General features: G+C 39.1%; 1 protein-coding gene across 3 annotated transcripts in view; it reads left to right on the top strand.

The window, feature by feature from the left end:
* Window positions 1–22,522, top strand: part of CYP39A1 (cytochrome P450 family 39 subfamily A member 1) — a 67,474-nt gene that overhangs the window by 3,088 nt on the left and 41,864 nt on the right. For 2 of the 3 annotated variants that reach the window (XM_082639514.1, XM_082639516.1), the window contains exons 2-7: window positions 2,545–2,680; window positions 5,922–6,096; window positions 7,606–7,755; window positions 8,994–9,087; window positions 13,728–13,838; window positions 19,308–19,398. In XM_082639514.1, the coding sequence (XP_082495640.1) occupies window positions 2,545–2,680; window positions 5,922–6,096; window positions 7,606–7,755; window positions 8,994–9,087; window positions 13,728–13,838; window positions 19,308–19,398 (757 nt within the window). The remainder of the gene's footprint in view (window positions 1–2,544; window positions 2,681–5,921; window positions 6,097–7,605; window positions 7,756–8,993; window positions 9,088–13,727; window positions 13,839–19,307; window positions 19,399–22,522) is intronic. The other variant, XM_082639515.1, reaches the window with a different exon arrangement.

Below are 22,522 nucleotides of genomic sequence, written 5' to 3'. Positions count from 1 at the left end.
AACTTTGTGAGTGTTTTGAGCAGAGGAGTGATGTGATGTGATTTAAATTTTAAAGGGTCATTTTGGGCACTCTGTTAAAAACAGGAACATAAAACTAAAAGAAAAAAGATAATTCGAAGGTTTTGGCAAGAATTCAATCTTGAGACCTTGGTGGCTTGTACCATGGTGATAGCAGTGGAAGTTTGAGAAGTGGCTGGATCTCTTTTGAAGGTGGAAGCAGCAGGATTTACTGGTGGATGGAATGTGGTGTGTGAAAGAATGAAAAGGGGCAAAGGTGGCTCCAAGAAGTTAGACTTGAGAAACTAGAACATGGACTCACTATCAAGTGAGATGATCAAGATTGCCTACAATGTGGCCCGAGTGCCTATATGTATTACCAAAAGCCACTTTCCTAATGGAAAGTTAAGAATTCTCATTTGAACAAGCCTTCAACGATGAAAATGACTCATCTTCTTCTAAGTATTGATTAATAAACAATACTAGGTAGGGAATATTGGGAAGCAGTGTAGATGTCTGGATCACTAATGGAAGAAAATGAGACTTCACTATTTGGGGGATCAATGATTATTGGGCCCACAGTTGCCTGATGGCATCCAATACTGTGTCACAGGAACTATCACGTGCCATTTCATGCAGATCTGGAAATGACTGTAATATTGAAGTACTGATGAGCCTAAATGATATTTCGAGATATTTATAATAACTGTAATGGGATATAAAAGTACGGGTGGTTTTTCCAAAAATGTACATGTTGGATATGGTCTGGGAAAGTCAGTACAGCCATAGGAGGAAATGAGAATGAGACTTGGAAGGAGGAAGGTTATTATACTCACAGGTCCAAGGCGGGGGTCACTGCATGCCATGCAGGGCCACAGGGGAAAGCACCCTGTCAGGAGGCAGAAGATGGGAGCAAGAGAAAGCCCTACCCAGAGCCTTTATTGGGGTTTGCTCAGGAAAGGCAAGGCAAGGCAGGGTAAACAATTTAGGATTGACTAGTTTGAATAATTTCTGAGGACTTTGGGCTATAAGGTTGGTCTCCAGGTACCTAGTGCCTCTCCCTGGGATGATTTAGGGCAAGGATAATATTGGCTTGGCATGTGAGAGTTAGATCAGGAGGTGGTTGGGGACACAGACTCAAGATGGGTTGGTTTCCATATGAAAGGCATGGTCCTGGTTGGCTGAATCCTTTGCTGTCTCTAAAAACTGGCTAGCCCTGGGAGAGCTGTCTCTACCCAGTAGTGAGGCCACCAAAGCTGAGCATCAAGAATAAGAAAATATAGCTAATATAACTGGCCCTATGATAGATAGATGCCAAATAGATGCCAAATCTAAGAAAGTACAATTGGAACAGTAGGTTCTTTTGAGGATAGAGTCGTGGGGATGATTGTGGTATATTGCCTCCATTCACAATTGAAGAAAATGTTACATTATAATCAGAGGCCAGTGAAAATAATGATATATTTTTCCCAAATAAAGTCATGGACTCCCTAAAACCAAACCAATCTCTGCACTGGAGGATGACTGTAGGTTCCTAGGAGTGATCTGATAGAAAAGGCAAAGCTGATGGTGTACAAGAGAGAAGGCGTACACATAGAACAAAGAGAGAGTGTGGAACCCATAACACAAGTGAAGGAGGGTGGGCATTTCCCAGGGGCAGGACCCTCCATCTGTGTTAACTCAAGGGGAGGCATGGAGAATGGGTACAAATGGGTACAATTGTCTGCAAGCTCTGTTGGTGAGAAGCTGAGAGTGCTCATTTTCCCAGTGAGTTACAAAGCAGGAACACCCTCTCAGAGTGGAGAGGGTTGGGCTAGGTGAACAGGTGAGTCATTTTGGAAAGTGAGAAAGTGAGCACATTACAGAAATTTGGGGATTGCAGGACATTGTTGAGTGACTACAGACTGAGGGTGACATCAGTCAGCAGTTTATCTTTTTCTTGAACAAAGTTCAACCATAGGTTGTTTATAACCCTCCTGATATCTTGAAAACAGTGCTCAAATAGCACGGTGTTTGATATAATTTCCAATCATTATTTCTTTTTTTTTTTTTTTTTTTTGCGGTATGTGGGCCTCTCACTGTTGTGGCCTCTCCCCCTGCGGAGCACAGGCTCCGGACGCGCAGGCTCAGCGGCATGGCTCATGGGCCCAGCCGCTCCACGGCATGTGGGATCCTCCCGGACCAGGGCACGAACCCATGTCCCCCGCATCGGCAGGCGGACTCTCAACCACTGCGCCAGCAGGGAAGCCCTCCAATCATTATTTCTAATTATTACTTCTACTACCAGAAAGGAAGGTATAAGCAAATAATAGCACTATCAGAAGGAAGGTTAAATATTACAACAGAATAAATTAAGATTTTTATAATTTAGATTTTGCTCAGTCAAAATTTATAATTATTATATATAATCATAATAGTTTTTATCTTGACTGTGAATTCAGCATTGGGGTTCTTGAGGAACACTGTCTTAAGCCTAACCCATGGTCCAGTAACTTGTTTATCAGAAATGTTTACTAATATGATCTGTATTTATGTGTTTTCTTTCAGTATGGACCGATATTTACAATCGTTGCCGTGGGCACCCGAATGACCTTTGTTACTGAAGAAGAGGGAATTAATGTGTTTCTAAAATCCAAAGAAGTAAATTTTGAGCTAGCAGTGCAAAATCCCGTCTATCGTACAGGTAAACAGTATTTTCAGATAGTTCATCTGAAGTACAACATAGAATCCAAGAGCAGTTTTAGGTAACAATCACATCTTCACTCCTCTATCAAGAATGAGGCAGGGGCTTCCCTGGTGGCACAGTGGTTGGGAGTCCACCTGCCGATGCGGGGGACGCGGGTTCATGCCCCGGTCCGGGGGTATCCTGCGTGCCGCGGAGCGGCTAGGCCCGTGGGCCATGGCTACTGGGCCTGCGCATCCGGAGCCTGTGCTCCGCGATGGGACAGGCCACGGCAGTGAGAGGCCCGCGTACCGCAAAAAAAAAAAAAAAAAAAAAAAAAAAAAGAATGAGGCAGACCCATTATTTTGTTCTTTAGAGTAGGGATAGAAAAGAGTATGTGATGAATTTGGCCCTTGTAAAACAAATTATTGGCAACCTAAAACATTTGGATCTCCATTAGATATGTGTAAGAGATGAGGTCACCTCACTGATGTTTACTTGGGAAAATATTGGCATCTGCAGCCTGTTGCAGCTCCCAAACTGTCACTAACTCTGCTCTGCCGCTGTGTATACAATGTTCTACAGGCTATAGCTCTTGGCTTGATCTCATGTTGCTACTCTGCTCCTTGAAAGTAGAACTGCACTGCTTAGTAAGCCCTTTACTATGGCATTTCCTGACATAGTCCACAGGGTTATTGAGGTAAGTGGGGCTTAACCTCATATAATTGGTGCCGTTTCTTTCTCCATCCTCAGAGACTGCTGGACTGAATTTGTCAGCACGCTTCCAGTGTGACTGTCTGCCTTTCTTTCTTTCTTTTCTTTTTTTTTAAAAATAAATTTATTTATTTTATTTGTTTTATTTTTGGCTGCGTTGGGTCTTCGTTGCTGTGTGTGGGGTTTTCTCTAGCCGCGGCGAGCAGGGGCCACTCTTCGTTGCAGTGCGCGGGCTTCTCATTGTGGTGGCTTCTCTTGTTGCAGAGCACGGGCTCTAGGCACATGGGCTCAGTAGTTGTGGCTCACGGGCTCTAGAGCTCAGGCCCAGTAGTTGTGGCGCATGGGCTTAGCTGCTCTGTGGCATGTGGGATCTTCCTGGACCAGGGCTTGAACCTGTGTCCCCTGCATTGGCAAGCAAACTCAACCACTGTGCCACCAGGGAAGCCCATGTCTGCCTTTATTTCTTCCCAGGCTGCAGACATGCATGCTGAGGCCATTTGTCCTCCCAAGAATGCAGAGCTGGTTCATTTTGTGCCTGGTTCTTTTCTCTGCTTTCACAGTGTCTGTGCTTGCTTCTACCATCTTTTTTCTCCTTGCTTCCCTTTTTGCATCTTTCTTAGGTTCATTTTCATATAGCTTCTTCTTATGCATTTCTTGCCATTAAGACAAAAAAGTTTGTTTTCAAGGCTGTCAGTTGATCAATAGCATGATTATTGTTTCTTGTTGCTTGCATGAAAAATCACAACATGCTGGTTAAATTTTTTTGACTCTTTAATGCTTCTTGATATTTAGACTATGGAATTCCAGATCAAAGAAATACAAATATTTTGAAGTCTCTTGATCTGTAAATTCACATATTCCTTGAGAAACATATACCAACTTACTCACCTATCATAGGTGTATTGAAGTGATCACATTTTTTCACCTCTGCCTCCCCTGGGGACTTGCATGCTTAAATATTTCTATTTAACAGATGAAATATCTTAATATTTACTCTTGAGCCAGCTTCCCATTCCTTTCAATTATTCCCCTACCATGGAGACAATGCATGCTCAGGAAATCCACAAATTATTTTTCATTAACTTATGCAAAATGTATCCTACATGTAATAGGATGATGAAATATAAAATTAAAAATTATTTTTTGGAAAACGTACTTTGAAGACAATAAAAAAGGATTAAAGAAAAATATAAAGAAATAGTGTAATGAGTTTAAAAATTCATACTCTTAGCACCCAACCAGACCAGGTGTGAGTATCATGAAAGGAGCATTAACACTAAGATAAAGGAAACAGTGGGGCTAAAGCTATTGGAGTTAGGAAAGCCCTGCTGGTGGAGGTGATATTCAAGAAGACACTTGAAGGAGAGAAGAAGTTAGCAAAAGAAATGTATGCCTTGTAGGTGTGGGGGGGATAGGGGTGGGAGGGTGAGATCGGTCAAGTAGAGAACATTCTGAGCAGATAGAAGAACTCATGAAAATACTGAGATGTATAAAAGAGTGTGTGTTTTCAATATACCTGGGATATATGTTTGGAGGGAGAAAGGGCTAGCAATGTCATTTTAGAGCTGGAAAGAGGGTAGAACGCCTTGTAAACTTTGTTAAGGATAGGAAGCCAATGAAAAGTTTTAAACATGGAAATAAAATCACTAGATTTGCGTTTCCCAGAGGTTTCCTTAATCACCCCCCTACAAATCATCCCTTAAAGTGAATTACCCTGCGGACTTTCACTATCTCACAGTCTGCGTTGGGTCTTCACCTACTTTTATTTGCAGGAGGTGATTCTATGTACTAGGTGAACTTTGGCTCTAGTCTCTGCTGATCAAGGAATAGAGAGGGAGGTCTATTGACTGTTGCTTCAAGAAGTGGTTGCATAATTCACAGAGTCATGTACCACAATGTTCATTGCAGCTCTATTTAAAATAGCCAGGCCATGGAAGCAACCTAAGTGTCCATCGACAGATGAATGGATAAAGAAGATGTGGCACATATATACAATGGAATATTACTCAGCCATAAAAAGAAATGAAATTGAGTTATTTGTAGTGGGGTGGATGGACCTAGAGTCTGTTGTACAGAGCAAAGTAAGTCAGAAAGAGAAAAACAAATAGCGTATGCTAACACATACATATGGAATCTATATTTTTAAAAAATGGTTCTGAAGAACCTAGGGGCAGGATAGGCATAAAGACGCAGATGTAGGGAATGGACTTGAGGACATGGGGAGGGGGAAGGGTAAACTGGGACAAAGAGAGAGTGGCATAGACATATATACACTACCAAATGTAAAATAGATAGCTAGTGGGAAGCAGCTGCATAACACAGGGAGATCAGCTTGGTGCTTTGTTACCACCTAGAGGGGTGGGATAGGGAGGGTGGGAGGGAGACTCAAGAGGGATGGGGTATGGATATATATGTATACGTATAGCTGATTCACTTTATTATACAGCAGAAACTAACACAACACTGTAAAGCAATTATACTCCAATAAAGATGTTAAAAAAAAAAAGAAGTGGTTGCTTCTTTTGAAAAGCGTTTTCTCTGTTTATAGCATCAATCCCAAAGAATATCTTTTTAAAACTGCATGAGAAACTTTATGTCATGGTGAAAGGGAAAATGGGGACTTTCAACCTATATCGATTCACTGGACAACTGACTGAAGAATTACACGAACAGCTGGAGAATTTAGGCCCTCATGGGACCATGGACCTGAACAACTTAGTGAGGTAAATAGATGCCTTATTATTTAATTTTGTTTTTTATTTTTTTGGAATAAAAAAAATTTGAAGCCTGTATATTGGACTTCACAAATTTTCTGGTGGATTAATGAAGTCTATCTAGCTAGGTGATTAAAAGATGCTATTAATCTTTTAAATTCTGATTAATGGGCAGTTAGTACTTCAATTTGAAGGTAAGCAAATAGGCCAATAGAATCATTTTAACACGTTTATAATAATTTCTCCCTAGTCATTCCTTACAATTTTGTACGCGCTACATGGATTTTCCTCATATAATTGTCATGCATCCATCAGAATTTTGATAAAACATTCAGTGCAATTTGTGCTCATTAGAAGAAGAGGACATTGAGAGGAGAGGGAAGAGGATGGAATCAGAAAGTAGATGACAAGGGTCCAGGAGATATCTGTGAGACCTGACAAGGTGGCTGAGGGAAAGCCACCCTGAGCCTCGGGACTGAGCCCAGGTCCTCTGAGAGGGGAGGTACTGAGAGGCAAGCGAGACAGGAGAGGACAGTGGGGGGGAACCACGTAGCACTCAGCCATGTTCTGGAGCTTTCTGGCAAACGTAAGGCCTTAAGCAGGGAGCTGTGAGAAGAATTCCCCGCACGCGCAGGGTGATTTGGTAAATCGAAGTTACCCATGAGGCACTTTTCCATCTCAGTGGGATGCTGGAGGCATGACCAACCATCCAGACTCAAAAACACAGCAACATCGAATAGTTTGTTAGGGTTCCAGAAAGAGAGGGAGGAAAAGTAAAAACAAAAACAAGCAACCAATCACCCAAACTTTTAACATGCCCAATATCTACAACAAAACAAAACAAATTCTTGAATGACTTTGAAACTTTGAGGGAAAGGAGATCCTGAGAAATTTCTGTGAGGAAAGGATGGTGAATAAAAATGGAATAAACAGAACTTAGTGTTACTAACCTGGGGCATATTAACAATCTCTGATATTCCTTTATTTAAGGGCCCCGCAGAAATCATTTTATTCACCTGAGGGAAAACTTGCTGATGATAGATACTATATTTCAGTCTTTCGGTATAGTTCAAAGTTATAGGATCCTGGGAGATACTAGGAATTTGGTGACTAATACTGCCCTTGGTTCTTTGTTTGGTTATTTTTGGCTGCTGTCTAAAGGTACGAACTGTATCTCAGTTATTGTTATTATTTGCTAAATAAATGCTTGTTGAAATCATATTGAATCGATCTCTTTCTGTGTGTCATCTCACATTTGTCAGGATCTAACAATACTTGCTTAGAAAGCATTTGAAAATCTTCAGATAAATAAGACCACAATTTCAGTTACCCCAAGTTATCTTGAGCACAGGAAGCAAATATTAAAATCTCTTAAGAATGACTTCCCCCCCAAAAAAATATATCACATATGATTGTCTACCCCTAATATATAGCTATTCAGTAATGCCTTCTTTTGTAACCTATGCCTTTCTTCTGTGGTCATTGGCTCTGACGTTTTATGTGTTTCTATCTTTGTAGGCATCTCCTTTACCCGGTCACAGTGAACGTGCTCTTTAAAAAAGGTCTGTTTCCCACAAATGAGAGGAAAATCAGGGAGTTCCATCAGCACTTTCAAGCTTATGATGAAGGTTTCGAATATGGGTCCCAGTTGCCAGAATGTCTCCTCAGGTAGAGAGTTGTTTCCTATGTTAATTCCCCGATCGAGCTCTTCTCAGCTATTCATACATTTCTCTCCTTTCTTTGTTCTAAGTAGCTATAACAGCAGTTTAAGTGGAAGAGACAGAAGCTATTTCTTATGACCAGTTTGTCTGTGTGTGTGTGTGTGTGAATTGAGGGAGGAACTGAAGAAGAGAGATGGATTATTTCCTTTTATTCTCATTTTGAGGAACAAAAACAAGAAGGAGAGGGGAGAATATGAGAATGAAATGAAGAATCTATTTTGAGGCCTTTTATGCCATTTACAACTTGTTATTATCACAGTCATTGCTACATCATCAAGTGTGACCTGTGTCAGAATCCAACGTCCTTATTCTCCCTGAGGCAGAAGTAGGTGTGGTCAGATGTATTTCTCACAGTTGGCTCAGATAAAAGTTTATAAAATGGTTTGACTGCAAAGTAACACATGATTTTTTAGTTTCTTGGCAGTTGGTCTGAAATGATGACTGGTCAGAAAAGATTAAAAAGCTTTTAGTCAGTTTGCTTTACCTCACTTAACCCAGCAACGGGTCCCTGTGCTAGACTTTGATCCTGCTGTGACTGACAACAGCCAGAGCAAACTTAGACCAAGCAAATCATGAGCCCTGTTTTCTCTCTCTCTCTTTTTTTTTTCTTAATAAATTTATTTATTTATCTTTGGCTGTGTTGGGTTGTCGTTGCTGTGCATGGGCTTTCTCTGGTTGCGGTGAGCAGGGGCTACTCTTTGTTGGGGTGCATGGACTTCTCACTGCAGTGGATTCTCTTGTTGTGGAGCATGGGCTGTAGGCACGTGGGCTTCAGTAGTTGTGGCACGTGGGCTCAGTAGTTGTGGCACACGGGCTTAGTTGCTCCGAGGCATGTGGGATCTTCCCAGACCAGGGCTCAAACCCGTGTCCCCCGCATTGACAGGCGGATCCTTAACCGCTGCGCCACGAGGGAAGTCCCCGAGCCGTGTTTTCTTATTCAATGCTGGCCCTTTAGGAATGCAAATTTTTTTTGCAAAAGATACTAAGATGTGGCTGCCTTGCCCCCTCAATTTTCCTTGTGGACTAATAATCTGAAAGTAGACTTCTCATGAAGTTCCAGCTGAAACTGAAGAAGACATTTGGAGAAATAATTAAAATTCCATAGACATAGTCCCTTTTCTACTGTGACCTGTTACTCCTAGAGTGCTTTCAAATTAATTTATCCACATATTTTTTCTCACCTAGAAACTGGTCAAAATCCAAAAAGTGGCTTCTAGCACTTTTTGAGAAAAACATTCCAGATATAAAAACATGCAAATCTGCAAAAGATAATTCCCCGGTAAGTATTCCTTAGCTTTTTTTGCTAAAATACCTGAGATGAAAACAGTCATAAACTACGATTGTTAAAAAAATATTTTTGCTAAAAATCATGAGATGTGTTACATAGATACCATTTTTGTGCCCTATTTTACATAAGAAAAAACTGAGGCTACAGACAACAAAATAACACAACAGTCTGAGGTTTTTTTTTAATGATTTATCGATTATACAGTTGGTTGTGTCAACAGTCACAGGTGGGAGTTATGGCAAATTAGGCAAAGATAAGAAAGCTCGACAAAGTTGACTTTTTTCTTGAGGCCACCATGGCTAATTGTTTCTTTCTTCAAATGCAACCAGGTAGTGTGGTATAATTTAAAAAGCAACGCACTGGGAGTCACTGTCCTAAGTGTCCTAGATCTGTGGTTCTCTAGACGTGATTCCTAGACCAATGGTACCAATGTTGCTGGGGAAACCACTCAGGGTGAAACGCTGGGAGCCCAGCCATCTGGGGTTTTATATACCTTCCAGATGGTTCTGATGCTTGCTAGTGAATGGTTCTCAGCCGTGGCTGCTCATTAGAATCTCTGAAAGCTTTTGAAAACTACCTGATTCTCCAGACTCACCCTCTGGAGATTCCTTTTGGCCTGGACTGCCTGGGCTCAAATCCAGTCACCGTTGTGTAACCTTGGGCATGGTACCTAACCTCTTGGCCTCAGTTTTGTGACCTTGGGCATGGTACCTAACCTCTTGGCCTCAATTTTGTCATTCAGTGAGTTAATATTTGTAAAGCACTTGAAACATAGTAAAGACCATGTAAGAGTTTATCATTGTTATCATGGAAGAAATCATTTCATATCTTTTAGCATTGAAAGATGATATCAAACATTTTTGTTTGTTTGCATTTAGTTATGATAGCAAGTGTTATCACAAACAACTCTGCTTAACACTGGAGAGGAAGATCACCTTAGAAAAAAAAGAATGTGTGAATGTTTGGGGATGTCCCTCCGGAATAAAGGGAATAGAAAGCTAGACTGGAATGCCCTTCGCTGACAAACTATGTTTCAGCTAAAGAATCTATTTTATAAATGGATCCAGACAAACACATTTTTGTTTGCATTATTTTCCAAGATTTAGAGGTAAAGCCATGTGTGTATAAAAGCTGTACCCAAATAGATCTGTGATCTCTGAGCCTAGAAAACAGGGGTTTTAATGCCCCAGTTAAAACTCCCTGCTGACAATACTTCTAGAATAGCATTTATTTTTCTTACTCTGAAGAAATGAGGCACTTTAATCATAGGTACTCAAACTCCTGCTTTGAATAAAGACAAATTTTGACCTCTGCTGACGCTAATTCAATGTTTATGACTGGGATAGAATTCAGTTTGAACACTCATGAGCTGCGTAACTTCATTTTTTTAAAAAATCATATAATGTCTCTTCTCAGACCACAGTGGAATTAAACTAGAAATCAATAACAGAAAGATAACTGGAAAATCCCAAAATACATGGAGATTAAACAACACATTTCTAAATAACACATGGATCAAAGAAGAACTCTCATGAGAAATTAAAATATTTTGAAACAAACTAAAATGAAAAAACAACCTATCAAAATTGTGGGAGGTAGTGAAAGCAATGCTTAGAAGGAAATTTATAGCTGGAGGTTGATGCAATCACCAGTGGCCAATGATTTAATCAGTCATGCCTATGTATGAAGCTTTCATAAAAACCCAGAAGGACGGGGTTCAGAGAACTTCTATGTTGATGAACACTTGGAGATTTGGGGAGAGTGGCATGCTTCAAGCAAGCACAAAAGTTCCTTGGCCTTTACCCCTACCTTGCCCTACACATCCCTTCCAGCTGCATGTTCATCTGTAGGCTTTATCGCATCCTTTTATAATAAACCAGTAATCTAATAAGTAAAGTGTTTCTCTCAGTTCTGTGAGCAGTTCTAGCAAATTAATCAAATCTGAGGAGGGGGTTCACGGGAACCTCTGATTTATATAGCCAGTCAGTTAGAAGTACAGGTAACAACTTGGACTTGCAACTGGCATCTGAAATCCAAGGAGGGGGTCTGTGTAACTTCCAATCCTTAGCCAGTTAGTCAGAAGCACAGGCAATAACCTGGGCTTGCAACTGACATCTGAAGAGCAGGGCACAGTCTTGTGGGACTAAACCCTTAGCCTGTGGAACATGATGCTATCTTTGGGTTAACAGTGTTATAATTGAGCTGAATTATAAGACACCCAGATGATGAACCAAGCATTGTTTGTGGTGTGTAGAACCCCCCTCACACACATTGGAAATTGGTACCAGAACCCATTTAGCAAAGATGTCCCCTCCCACCACTCTTTTTCAACATAGTACTGGAAGTCCTTGCTAATGCAATAAGGCAAGAAAAGGAAATTAAAAAAGTGGAATGTGAAATTAAAAACACAATACCCTTTACATTAGCATTCCCCAAAATGAAATACTTACATATATATAAAACAAAACAAGATCTATATGAGGAAAACTGCACAACTACAAAACTCTGAGGAACAAAGTCAAAGAACTAAATAAATGGGGATATATTCCATGTTCATGGATAGGAAGACAATATTGTCAAGATGTCAGTTCTTCCCAACCTGATGTATAGATTCAGTGCAATCCCCAATAAAACCCCCCAGCAAGTTATAACATTTTATGGATTCTAAAATTTATATGGAGAGGCAGAAGACCCAGTATCACCAACACAATGTTGAAGGAAAAGAACAAAATTCTTCAAAGAAGTGATGCTATCCAACTTCAATATTTACTGTAAAGCTTCAGTAATCAAGATAATGTGGTTCTGGAAAAAGAATAGACAAATAAATTAATGGAACAGAATAGAGAGCCCAGAAAGACACCCCATTAAATATAGTCAACTGATCTTTGACAAAGGAACAAAGGCAATATAATGAAACAAAGATAGACTTTTCAACAAATAGTGCAGAAACAACTGGACATTCAAATGCAAAAAACTTAGTTGATCTTGGGTGTGGTGATGCCTACTTAGATACAACACTAAAGACACAATTCATAAAAGAAACTATTAAGCTGGATTTCATTAAAATTAAACTGCTCTGTGAAAAGACAATATCAAGAGAATTAGAAGACAAGTCACAAACTGAGAGTACTGGCAAAATAAAGGACTATTATCCAAAATATACAGAGAACACTTAAAACTCAACAATAGGAAAACAACCCAATGGAAAAACAGACCAAAAATAGACCTTAAGAGACACCTCACCCAAGAAGATATATAGATGGTAAATAAGCATATGAGAAGATGCTCCACATCACATGTCATCAGGGAAATGCAAATTAAAACAATGAGATACCACTACTCACCTATTAGAATGGCCAGAATCTGGAACACAGATAATACCAAATGCTGACAAGTTTGTAGAACAACAGGAACTCTCATTCATTGCTGGTGGGAATGCAAAATGGTATAGACTTTTTGGAGGTTTCTTACAAAATGAAACATACTCTTACCATACAGTCCAGCAATTGTGCTCCTTGTATTTGCCCAAATGGTTTGAAAATTTACACCCACACAAAAACCTACATATGGATGTTTATAACAGCTTTATTCATAATTGCCAAAACTTGGATGCAACCAAGATGCCCTTCAGTAGGTAAATGGGTAAATAAGCTATGGTACATCCAAAGAATAGAGTATTAGCGCTAAAAAGAAATGAGCTATCAAGCCATGAAAAGACATGGAGGAACCATAAATGCCTATTACTAAGTGAAAGAAGCCAATATGAGAAGGCTACATACTGTATGACTCCAACTATGTGAAATTTTGGAAAAGGCAAAACTATGAAGAAAGTAAAAAGATCAGTCGTTGTTAGGGGGTGAGGAGAGATGAATAGGCAGAGCATAGGGGATTTTTTAGGGCTACGAAAATACTCTGTATGATATTATAATGATAATAGATATCATTATGCATTTGTCCAAACCCATAAACCAAGAGTGAATCCTAAGGTAAACTATGCACTTTAGATGACTATGATGTATCAAAGTCATTTCTTCCTTGGTCAAAAATGTCCCATTCTGTAGAGTGATGTTGATAATGAGGAAGGCTATGCTTGGGTGGGGGTAAGGGTTATATGGGAAATCTCTGTACTTTCCTCTCAATTTTCTTGTAAACCTAAAACTGCTCTAAAAAATAAAGTCTTTAAAAAATTAAGCCAGGGCTTCCCTGGTGGTGCAGTGGTTGAGAGTCCGCCTGCCGATGAAGGGGACACGGGTTCATGCCCCGGTCCGGGAAGATCCCACGTGCCGCCGAGCGGCTGGGCCCGTGAGCCATGGCCACTGAGCCTGCGCGTCCAGAGCCTGTGCTCTGCAACAGGAGAGGCCACAACAGTGAGAGGCCCGCGTACCGCAAAAAAAAAAAAAAAAATTAAGCCAGGATTTGAACCAATGCAGTAAGAGCGTTGAACCCCAGAGTCCCTACTCCCAATTACTATACTACCAGTAAGTATGTAAATCCCTTAGCATGCCTGAAATCACAAACCTAAGAATGGCAAAAATAGTATCTTTCAGATTAAAGAAAAATGCATGATCTTTGTTTATTAACATCAGTCTTTGTCACATAGCTCTGGTTTGACAATATTTATTTCTTTTAAGCAGACAGTAATGCAGGCTCTGCTGGATCTCCTAGAGATGGAAACAAATGAAGAAAAGAGTCCCAATTATGGGCTCTTACTACTTTGGGCTTCTCTGTCCAATGCTGTCCCTGTAAGTATATTCGTAAAGGAAGGGTTGCATTTCTGTCTACTGTACTTTCAGTTTTTCCCTTCATTTTTCTTTCTTTTTTTTTTTTAATTCTTTTCACTTCTTATCATGGGGAAGAAAAAGACTGTAATGGATTTGGTCGTGAGATAGAAAAACAAAACTGAATGCCTAAGGAAATCTGACAAGATCACAAAGGAGGCAAAGCAGAGATCTGAAGTGAATTCTGCCCTTTGAAAGGCAGCATGTAACAGGTGAAGGGAAACATTTGCACTTTGGGGTCAGTTGTGACAACACCTGTGTATGCAGCACTTTCTGTACTTTCCATGTCAGGCAACATGCTTAGTATTGGTGCTTCAAAGATGAGTAAGTCTTGACCCCAGACGTTTACTGGGGAGAGAGTAGGTAAACGGATAGTGCAGTTAGAATTGGACTTGAATCCAGATATCCCAGCCATAGCCATAGAATCTCATGGAGGTGACGAACACTCTGAGCCTCCATTTCCTTATTGGTAAAAAAGGGATAATAAAACTCTTAGTTTGGTCCTAGACTTGGGTACTTAATAAACGGTAACGCTCATTTCTCTGCAAGATTGTTGTGAGGATTCAGCGAGATAAGCCCAGCTGCCACCCAGTGATCATGAGTTCTTTGTCGACCCCTGAACCCATTCTCCTTCTATGCACCATTCCTGTTTGCATTGCTTGGCATCGTGGTCCTGTAAGCTTCCCCATGAATGGAGCTGGTGACACTGGAACTCACGATACTTCTAAAGAGAGCAGAGATTTTTGAACTGTTTTTTTTTTTTTAAGCTGTTATGAACTAGAATACAGCCATGAGATTTGTCTGGCACTTCATGTTCGATGCACAGCAGTTTCCTGCATCAGGAGGATTTCATATCAGCTTAAGCTGCACTTAAATTATTTGAGAGATTAAAGGGTAAACTTTTTATGTATTTGTTTTCTACTAAATAAGAACTTTCAACCTATCTATAAAGATAAAGGTATTCATTTTTTCTTTTTTCTTCTAACAAATAGAAATAAGATGTGTTAAGTATTATTTGTTTCTCCTTCCTCTTATAAAGGTTGTGGAGGGCTTTCTAAGTACTGATATTCTAGTTGTCTTTAACGCATTATAAACGAACTGGGTACAGAGCAGAAATGGAAATTCTGGCTTCTCTGCTCAAATGTGTGTCAGCCACTAAAATATGTATTTCATCTGGCATGGGCAAATAAAAGTAGTCTAACCCTTTCCTCTTCTTTAGGTATCTCTAATATTATTCTCTGATTTTTCCTTATACAATTTTCTTGGAAACTGATTAAGCTAGAGCAAAATTAAAAGGCAAATATCAAAACAACTCCCAAAGCAGCAAAAAAACAGCCACTTCTGTCACAGGATTAATTTTCAACATGTCATTAGAAAGGCCCCCCCCCAAGAAGAAAGGGACACAAAGCCCCATTGATCTGACTCAGGGGGAGTCAGTTTTTTGGAATTTGTTCCTGGCACTGGTGTGAAAGAATTTAAATCAATTGCAGAAAGCAAGTGTCTGATGATCATCAGAAGTTCCATCTTGCTGGCTCTTGTTGGCACTTCTAAGAGGCAGCTGGTGTGTGGGAAAAGACCCTGGACTGGCTTTAGAGTCAGGTCCAAAGGCAGATCCCACGGCTGGGTGACAATGGGCCAAGTGTTTAACTGGGAGCCTCAGTGTCCTTATCTAGAAAATAGCATGAATGTTATCTACCTCATAGGATACTATGAGCATTATATTTTTAAGAAGTGGAAAGTGGCTAACAGTCCCTGGCTCAATAAATGTTAGCTTTCTTTTCTTATAAAAAGTAACACCATGGTTTCAATCAGTCATTTCTTTCAATGGCCCACTAATAATGAACTGCCTTGGCTTCCAAAACTTGACCTCTCAAATGCCCAAGGGTGGGAGTGGCCACTGCTGTCCTGGCTTCTGTGATCTCCCAAGGCAGCCAGGAGAGCTGCCACAAGCCCTGCCAGGGGCCTGTGCTTTCCTGGTGCCTAGAGCATTCTCTTCTCTTCTACTCTGTGCTCTGTCTCTAGGACCACGGAACTCAGACCTCAGGCTTCAGACAGGCTTGGTACAGGACACCAGGAGGCTCTGTTATGAGACCAAAGTCTGGGTGAACTTTGGTGGACTGGTCCCAGATATTAACCATTCTATGGGAAAACCATTTCCAAGTCCCAAGAAATTCCTGGCTGCCAAATGTCCTTTTTTTTTTTTTTTGTGGTATGCGGGCCTCTCACTGTTGTGGCCCCTCCCGTTGCAGAGCACAGGCTCCGGATGCGCAGGCCCAGCAGCCATGTCTCACGGGCCCAGCAGCTCCGCGGCATGTGGGATCTTCCCGGACCGGGGCACGAACCCGCGTCCCCTGCATCGGCAGGCGGACTCTCAACCACTGCGCCACCAGGGAAGCCCCTGACTTTTTACCTTTTTAATCTGCTTCTCTGAAGCTCTTTCTAAACACTTTCAGTAGTGACTTCCCCACCTCACTCTCAATTTCCACAGCATTTATTGGTTACTCTTTTATATGCCTTTCTTTTTAAAAGAGTAATTTTTTAATTAAAAAATTTTAACTAGAATATAATATACAATTTTAGAAGAGAAATCTGTTAAGAGGCATCAAACATAGTAACTAACACCGTTGCACAACCATTTATAGTTTAACTGAATTCCTTGAGTTTGCTTTAAAATAAGGTATTATCGAATTTTAGTGAATCTCTAAAACTCTAATTAACCACGTAAAACTCTAAACCCCTCTTTTGTGTAACTGAAAAATCTATGTACTATCACTAAGATATATTTTTCCCCAACGTGAACTCTTGAGTCTTTAAATAACAAGGTCCTACTGTATACCACAGGGAACTATATTCAATATCCTGTAATAAACCATAATGGAAAAGAATATGTTAAAGAATATATAGGGGCTTCCCTGGTGGCGCAGTGGTTGAGAGTCCGCCTGCCGATGCAGGGGACACTGGTTCGTGCCCCGGTCCGGGAAGATCCCACATGTCGCGGAGCGGTTGGGCCCGTGAGCCATGGCCGCTGAGCCTGCGCATCCGGAGCCTGTGCTCCGCAACGGGAGAGGCCACAACAGTGAGAGGCCCGCATACGGAGAAAAAAAAAAAAAAAAAAAAAAAAAGAATATATATATATATATATATATATATATATATATATATATATATAACTAAATCACTTTGCTGTAGAGCAGAAATTAACATGTTATAAATCAACTAAGCTTCAATAAAGTAAGTTAAAAAAATGATGGATTGAGTATGGAGTGGTTATTAATTAAATCCAATAATTCAGCACTTCCATCTATAGAGAGTATAGAAGGGACCCACGTGGGGAGACATGTTGAAGAGAGCTTTCTGAGCATGTTTCCTCTGTAAAAATGAACTAGTTGATCTCTAGGGTAAGACTTTCCTAATCTGGAAAATGCCACAGAAAGTGGATCTTGGGATAGAGGCCTCAGTTCTCCCATTCACTTTGTTTATGTAAACAGCACCATGTTTATGCCCACAGTGTCAGTTTACTGTCACAAAGGGGAAAACAATGAGTAGTATTGAATTTGGGTTAGTCCAAGCACTTCCTTTCAGACCGTTGCTCTTCCTCTTTTGACCACAGGGGGGAGTATTGGGATCATTTAAAGGTGTTTAACAGTCCCTCACAAGAGACAGAAAGACTTGAGTAACACAAAGTGTTGTCTGAGTCTTTTCAGGATTGGTTTTCCTAAGATGAAATTTCTTTCACAATATGTGTTTACAGAAAGCAGATGAAAGGGAACCCGATCTTCTTTTAATGATTTGATACAAGTTTCCTTTAATGTGTAACCTAAAAATAGAAGCAAAAATATCTACCTGAATTAATGGAAAATTAATTTTTTTAAATTGAAGTATAGTTTATTTACTCTATTGTGTTAGTTTCAGGTGTACAGCATAGTGATTCAGTGTTTTTTCAGCTTATACTTCATTATAGGTTATTACAAGATAATGAGTATAATTTCCTGTGCTGTACAGTACATCCTTGTTGCTTATCTATCTTATACATAGTAGTTTGTATCTGTTAATCCCATACTCCTAATTTATCCTTCCCCCCTTCTCTCTCCCTTTGTTAACCACAATTTTGTTTTCTATATCTGTGAGTCTGTTTTGCTTGTACATTCATTTGTATTATTTTTTAGATTCCACAGGTAAGTGGTATACAATATTTGCCTTTTTCTGTCTGACTTATTTCACTAAGCGTACTATTCTCTGGGTCCATCCACATTGCTGCAAATGGCAGTATTTCATTCTTTTTTAGGGCTGAGTAATATTCCATTGCATACATGTACCACATCTTCTTAAGCCAATCATCTGTTGATGGACACTTGGGTTGCTTCCATGTCTTGGCTACTATAAGTAGTTCTGCTGTGAACACTGGGGTACATGTATTTTTTTTGAATTAGTATTTTCATTTTTTCTGGATATATACCCAGGAATAAAATTGCTGGACCATATGGTAGTTCTATTTTTAGTTTTTTAAGGAACCTCCATAATGTTTTCCATAGTGGCTGCACCAATTTACATTCCCAGCAACAGTGTACAAGAGTTCCGTTTTCTCCACATCCTCACCAACATTTGTAACCTGTAGACTTTTTGATGATAGCCATTCTGACAGGTGTGAGGTGATACTTCATTGTGGTTTTGATTTGCATTTCTCAAGTAATTAGAGATATTGAGCATCTCTTCATGTGCCTGTTAGCCATCTGTATGTCTTTGATGTTTAGCAGTGTAATTTTATCTTATAATACCACAATGAGGAAAGATGTGAAATAATTTTGTTTGGTCTAGAGTGAGAACTTGCAAACATACTATGTTAAGTAATACCCTATGAACTTGGAAGCACCCTTGTTCAATAGGGTATGAAAGGACCCTAGTTGTGATATAAGTACTCTCATAATTTAGTTGATAAGATTTTAGGTACAGTTCCTGGGGCTTATTTAAAATTACCATGTTTCATTTGCAGAATATATGATTTGCTAATTTATTTGTATTTCAAGGAATTAAATCTTGAAAAATGCCTTTGTTTTGGACTAACATTCTTAAGTGTCATAATTTGTTGCTCCTAAATTTCTAATATGTGCCTATATAATATTTTATGTTGTATATTAGTACAATAAAACACCCTGCTTTTCCCATTTTTTTTAGTGAAAATAGTTTACTCTATATAAACAATATTGTGAAACTATAGTGGCAGAATAAAATCATAAATTTGACCCCTTAGAGATATGTAACATCTCTTTTGTTCATAAAATCTAGTTGTTTTCAAAGATACTCTTTACTAACATGCTTTTAAATTTAGTTTAAATATCTCCTTGTTTCTTTTAAATGTTTGTGGCTAATACTATGTATGCTTTTGTTCATGTTCAAAGAAGGTTGTATGTTTTGACATATGTTTTTCTTTTTAAGGTTGCATTTTGGACATTTGCATTTGTCCTCTCTCATCCCAATATCCACAGGACCATTATGGAAGGCATATCATCTGTGTTTGGCACAGCAGGTACTAAAACTGAATTAAATTGCATAATTGAAGAGATATCTAATAATGTGTGCTTGTCACACATTATGGGCAAAGTTAAATGCCCATAATTTAATAGAATTTCAAAGTAGTCCAAATTGAACATAATTTGTTATATGCTTCAGGATATAAATTGATCAGGTAGGATCCTAGAATGTAATTACTGTCAAGGATTTTAGAAGTCACCTGGACCAACTCCCTTATTTTCCAAATGATGAAACAGAGGTCGTGACTTGCTTAAATTCCCTATTTAAACATAAGTGTATAATGCACAGGGTTTTTCTTCTAATCTCTTAGCCCCTTGCCTCAATTGAACTACAAGTCATAGTTTTGGAATTCAGGGTTTTCCAGATTTTATGAAAGTAATATGGTGCATATTCCATGTATTGCTTAACAGTATTAATGGGATATGGATGTCAGGTAAGGCTACACCACCAAAGGAATATTTTCAAAGTCACAGTTTTTAGAGGTTTAGTGGGTTAGAACTGCAGGTAGAGATTGCTACCGTGCCCTTTTTGGTCCAGATTTGCACTCATCAATTATCGTCAGTTTTAAAAAGCAGAAATAAGCTTGAATGGAGAAGTTTCCACTAGTTTATTCAGCATAAATTGACCTGTTTGGGAGTAGATTTTTTTAAAAAAAAACGCTGTAATATGTCAAATTATACATTCTGATGTAAAAAAATAATAAATGACTTGGTTTTCTTGGAAGAACACAATATAATAGTAAGACAAAAGACTGTGATGCCAATTAACAATTATCCCTCCTCTCCTTCGTGATTGCTGAACATATTTTATTGGATTTTTAAATTTATTTTGACTGCTTCTTATTGAGTTAAACCAAAAATCAAATTGGCTTGGTCAACATGGATATTGAAGCCATACCGTCTCTGAGCCTTGAGTGTGAATCACCAGACACTAGGTCGTATTTCACAGACGTGGTGAGCATTAGAATCACTGAGTGCCAACAGTGCTAACAAGTTAGGTTCTGGAGACACACTGGTGGATGTAAGAGAAGATGACTTGCCTTTATGGAGCTTACATCTACAAAGCTAATGGAAATGTGCCTGCCTGCGTGTCTACAAATGACAAAAGGAATATGTTCTTGATCATCACATGCTCTATCGTACCAGAGTCTGCTCCTGACATAGGGTTCTCCAAATTCCTGGTCTTTAAGAAATAAAAAGGTAGTGATGGGGATGGTTGGGATAATATGGGGAGCCTATCTGACCCAAAGGCCACAACAGAAGCCTTACATTCATTGAAATTTCTACTGTGCTTGAATGTTGAACTCTTGCACACAGTTCTAGTGAAGAAAGACAAAACTTTCCCCCTTTTTCTATATTCCTGTTTATTTTTAGAACCTATTGTTCTCCTCTGACAGAAAAATTCTCCTTCAAGTAGTAGTACTGGTGTACTAGCTATACTATATCAGTGCTTTCAGTTTATAAAAGATCAAACGTTTTTGCCATGCTTATACAGAAGCAGTTCAGATCAATTCAAGCATAAGATGTAGCAGCTCAAGAATTTAGATATTGTGAGTGAATGCCACAGATCTTTGGAGGTTGCTATCAAGGGAGATATCCGTATGCCCATACAAAGGATCCTGTCAAAGGAAGGACATTAAAGTGCATGAAATAAGAATCAGACTGAGTATGGCATTTCTCCCATTCTTTTGCTCTTTTCTTTTCTTTTTTTTTTTAAAAAGTTAATTTATTTGGCTGCACCAGGTCTTAGTTCCAGCATGCAGGATCTAATTCCCTGACCAGGGATTGAACCTGGGCCCTCTGCATTGGGAGCGCGGAGTCTTAACAACTGGACCACCAGGGAAGTCCCTCTTATGCTCTTTTCTATTATAAGATTACCTTTTCCTTCTTTGAAGATGTTTTTAGTGAACTTCTAACTCAGCATCTCTCTAGCCTCAATACTCACCGCTAGAGCCCATCTCGGACACTTTGCCCAACTTCCTTATAAAACAAGTGTGAGGGTAAAAGCTGCTGTTGAATACTTGGTCTTTTGTATCTGGCTTCTTTCACTTAGTCTAATATTATATTTTGTATGTTGATGTTTTAAGTTAGTTGATTTTCAGATGTTGAACACCCTTGTGTTCCTGAGATAAATTATTAGTTATGGTGTATAATTCATATAAAACATATGACTTTATATATGTTGCTGGGTTCAGTTTGTTAGTACTTTGTTGAGGAATTTTGCATCTATATTAATAAGACATTGATTTATAGTTTTCTTTCTTGTGATATCTTTGTCTGGTTTTGGTATCAGAATAATTTCGACTTTATAGAATGACTTCAGAAGTATTTCCCTCCTCTTTTATTTTTTGGAAGAGTTTGTGAAGGACTGATGTTAATTCTTCTGTAACCATATGGTAGAATTCACCAGTGAAGTGATCTGGTCCAGAAATTTTCTTTTTTGAGAAGTTTTTGATTAATTCAATCTCTCCACTTGTTACAGGTCCGCCCAGATTATCTATTTCTTCTTTTTTAAAATTGAGATATAATTGACATACAATATCCTATTAGTTTTGGATGTACAACATAATGATTTGATATATGTATATATTGTGAAATGGTTACCACAATAAATTTAGTTAACATCCATCACCACACATAGTTACAATTTTTTTCTTGTGATGAGAACTTTTAAGATCTACTATCTCACCAACTTTCAAATATATCATTCAGTATTATTAACTATAGTCACAATGCTGTACATTACATCACCAGAAAAATATGGAATGCTTCACATATTTTAGTGTCATCCTTGCACAGGGGCCATGTTAATCTTCCCCGTATCTTTGCAATTTTAGCATGTGTGCTGCTGAAGTGAGAACTATATATTTCTTCTTGAGTCAGTTTTGGAGTTTGTGTCTTTTTAGGAGTTTATCCATTTCATGTAGGTTATTTAACTTGTTGGCATACAGCTGTTCCTAGTTTTCCCCATAATCTTCTTTATTTCTGTAAGCTCACTAGGAAAACCTCTCCCTCATTCTTAATTTTAGTAATTTATGTCCTCTTTCTTTTTCTCTTGGTCAGTGTAGCTAACGGGGTATCAATTTTGTTTTCAAAGAACTAACTTGATTTTATTGATTT

Source organism: Mesoplodon mirus (assembly GCF_964341445.2).
Source record: "Mesoplodon mirus genome assembly, chromosome: 12".
NCBI lineage: Eukaryota > Metazoa > Chordata > Mammalia > Artiodactyla > Ziphiidae > Mesoplodon > Mesoplodon mirus.
The sequence above is the reverse complement of the archived record's forward strand: the minus strand, read 5'-3'. Positions and strand labels throughout refer to the sequence as shown.